General features: G+C 35.4%; 1 protein-coding gene across 1 annotated transcript in view; it reads left to right on the forward strand.

Annotated features, from left to right (window-relative positions):
- The first annotated feature begins 2,634 nt into the window (after positions 1-2,634).
- LOC108965361 (protein toll-like) overlaps positions 2,635-3,893 on the forward strand; it is a 3,440-nt gene continuing 2,181 nt past the window's right edge. Inside the window, exons 1-3 of the mRNA XM_018927710.1 lie at positions 2,635-2,964; positions 3,155-3,159; positions 3,219-3,891. Coding sequence (XP_018783255.1) covers positions 2,635-2,964; positions 3,155-3,159; positions 3,219-3,891 — 1,008 coding nt within the window. The remainder of the gene's footprint in view (positions 2,965-3,154; positions 3,160-3,218; positions 3,892-3,893) is intronic.

Genomic DNA, 3,893 nt, shown 5'->3' on the forward strand with positions numbered 1-3,893 from the left:
TGAATTCTACTTACCCCTTTTTGTAAAAACATTCTTAGGCGTTCTGTTAGTTTAAGCTGTAGGTTAAGGTTTAGGCTAAGTCATAAAATTCCTGAAATAAAGAATTAAATTGTGTAAGAAGAGCAATCGAGATCGATCGTTATATTTTTTCGGCTAGTTTTCACGCAGTCCCAAGTGACTAACTTTTCTCGAAAAAGCTTGAGATTTTTCAGTATACATATATAAAATTGTTTAGACTCCAATCCTCTGGTTGACATTTAATCTTTATGGTATTTTCCTGACATTAATTCCTCCTTTACTTGTTTTAATAGCAAATGGGCACATAGAAAATTGCATAAACTTGCTCACTCAGATCTTCTGAAAGCTTTCCTCGCCTAAGTTTCAGTTTATATATGCTTACGAGCAGATCTTATTGTCTCAAAGCAGACGCGTTTCCACAAACTTCTTTAGACTTCCAAGTTTATACATATTAACGAAGACTAAAACGACTAAAAGCGAAGAAAGTTTGTATCATAGCATTAAGGAGTTTCCAACATACGGACAAGTCTTGCGGTATTTTTATTGAATTTTTTTTTCAATTTTCAATTGTTCATTAACTTTTTTTTGATGACTCATGCCCAGCTCTTGACCAATGCTACGGCTGCTACTATGCCGGTCTCTTTCGACCAATTCAGCGATCTTAATAATGGACAGCAATTTTCGATGACAGGCCTTCCGGAGCGTGGCGTATCTTCGACCACCTCTACACCAGAACGAAAACGTTGAAACCATCGTTGTGCGGTGGAAATAGAAACGGTATCGGGTCCATAAACTGCACAAATTTTACTGGCGACATGTTTGCGACGCTATAACTCACGAACGACTTAAAAGAAACGACAATCAATCAAACATGTGTTAGCGCGTGAAATGAGCTTTCCAAAAAGGTATAGCATGACACGATGCGACGAATAAAATTGGAACTACGCGCTCTCAGCGCCAACTAGCGAAAATACCGCAAGACTTTTTTGACAACCTAATATAATATATTACAAGCGAAGTTGATTGACGGTTCTTTTGCAAGAAACAGTGCTCAAGTCTTCTGTGAGTAAAAGCTTTTATGGCTTTCGGACAATACTTATTCTTACTGATTTTGCCATTATTATTATTTAAGTTATTATTTTATTATAATATTTATTTTATTTATCCTGCTACTATGCTGGGGTCATTTAATTATTCAAATTTTGTTTAACATTATCTTATTTCTTACCGGTGAAAAATATCTGAAAGTGTTTACTACTCAGGGTATGAATTGTTGAAATAAGTGAATGAAGTATGGGTAATTTTGATTGGTATAAATTATTTAAAGGGTTGAAGAACACATTGACGATGAACCACCTCGGCTATCAACATCAACTGATGATAAACATGTGAATGAAAAACACAATTGGTGCTTGAGAATCAGCGATTAACAGTCAGAGATGCCCGTATCCTTGAAATATGGGGAAGATCAGTAAAAACCCTTTTAGAAAGACTATTTTTCTGGCGATGAATCTTGGATCTTTGTCGAATGGTGCAAAAGTTAGCCGAAGCCGAAAAAATCATCAAATCAGGCCAAAAATCAAGGTTATGTTGACAGTTTTCTTTGATTACCGAGGTAGACTCCACTCAAAAATCCTTTCCAAGGAAATTCTTCAACAAGGAATACTGTATAAGTTTTATGTGCCATTTGCATGAAACTATTCGCAAGAAGAGGCCGGAGATACGGTTTTTGCACCGCATACAACATTGATTCTTCATTAGTTTTTCTTCCCTATTTCTTGTTTCTTCGGGCTAGTTAGCAAACTCAAACGCGCGCCATGGAAACAGTTTGAAAATATTAAGCGTAAGTCGCTAGGCGCATTGAAGACTGTTCCGGAAGTTGACTTTAAAACTGTTTCGAGGAATGGAAAAAAAGTTGACAAAAGTGTATTAGGGCCAAGGGGAACTACTTTGTGGGGGCGACATAGATTTTGAAGAATAAATTATGAATTTTAAAATTATGAACAAAGTCTTATTATTTTTTATTCAGTGTACTACTGTGAATATGAGCGCAATCGGATGACAGCCCAACCTACTTTCTATATAACCCACTCTTAAATTTTATCTGATTCTTTCACTTCACAGTATATATGTAAATCAAATATCAATAAAGCCATCAGTCCTATTACAACTTACACCACCAAATATATGGACTCCAGTGCATATGAGTTATTCGCTAAAAGTGTTTAATCACAAATATCCGAATTTATTGTGATACATTACGTCACTATGCCTTCGCTTAACGCTTTTAATGGCGGTACTATTTGTACAGATTTAATCAGCTCCATGGAAGTAAAATTTATTACATAAACGTTTGGTTTTCTTTATTACTAGAGGAACAAACAAACCATACTTACTAAGACGAGTCTTTTAAAAGATTGCGGTTTTCACATTTTTTTTTTGTTTTGATAAGGAATTAAAATACGATTTAGTTTTTTAAAGCGTACCAATTCGATATTATATTTTAGTATTTCAGTAAGTGGAAGCGAGTTGGTCTACAAACTTGATTTATTGTGGACGAAATATAAAAATAATAACAGCAAATTATTAAATTTAAATACATTGAAAGTAGGCAAAATGTACATAGTACTCGCCTACATACTAATTCAACTGATCACAAACCAGAAATTTCTCTTGGCGCACACTAACGAAACGAAGTTATTCAAAACTGCTATTGAAACAGTTTCCTTTTGGCCCCCCGATTGCTATATGAATGAGGATACTGCTTGTGATTGCAATGGAGATGTCTCTTGTAATATTTCCGACGAACTCAGTGGTATTTACATCACATTTTTTTCACAATTCCGGAACCTGTTGGTAGAATGTCCCGTAGAAACAAAAGCTAATGTCAATTTTATACTCCAGCGAAAATTTCAGTCAATTCTACTTAAAACCCGTTACTTGCAAGTAAGTGATTGCAAAAATTTTACGCATGAAATCTATATGAATGGTATTGTGTGGGAAATTCTAACAAATACTTTGGAGCCAAATAAGGTAACATTAGTCTATTACACTGACTTTGCTGCAGAACCAACGGAAGATTTTTATCGAATTCCACATGTGCTTCACCTACAATTAATTATAAAATCAACAGCAGATATTGTAAGTTTACCAACTCGCATATTTCATTATAATTACCGAATGTTAACGCTTGCTCTTAGCGTCAAAGGTCTAAGAAACCAGTACTTAACGCTGCAGAACTTGACGCAAGCTCACTTTGAAAACTTCAGAGCGCTTAGACTACTTGACTTAGCCGGAAATAATATGCAAATGTTGGACGCAAATATCTTTGTAGGGCTAACGAAATTGAATTGTCTGAATTTGAGCCGTAATGAAATTCGGGAATTGCCCGAAAATCTATTTGCAAATCAGCGTCAACTTTTAATACTGGATCTGAGTCACAATTCATTGACATATTTAACGCCACACCTTTTCAATCAAACTCCTTTATTATGGCAATTGAAACTTGGTGGCAATCACTTGCACGATACAACAAATGTTATGGAAAATCTGAAACCGCTTCATCATCTACATAGGCTAGACTTAAGTCAGAATCAACTGCAAACTATTTGGAGCATTGAGACTTCCGTCAATACAACACCAAGGCCACTGACAAATTTTCGGTACAACAATATGGGCCTGAATCCGGTTTTAGCCGGCAGTCTTAATTATATCAGAGAGTTGCAACCAGAAATTTACGAAGGTGGGAAGCTTAACTCAAAAGTAATTAATTTAAGTGGAAACCATTTGCGCGTGTTCACTTTAGATTGGCTTATAGCAGCGGAAATTACATGCCCGTTTGAAATAAACCTAGAGTACAATTTCATTAAAAACGT

Source organism: Bactrocera latifrons, unplaced genomic scaffold (assembly GCF_001853355.1).
Source record: "Bactrocera latifrons isolate USDA-ARS-PBARC rearing strain unplaced genomic scaffold, ASM185335v1 scaffold_14, whole genome shotgun sequence".
NCBI classification, from domain to species: Eukaryota; Metazoa; Arthropoda; class Insecta; order Diptera; family Tephritidae; genus Bactrocera; species Bactrocera latifrons.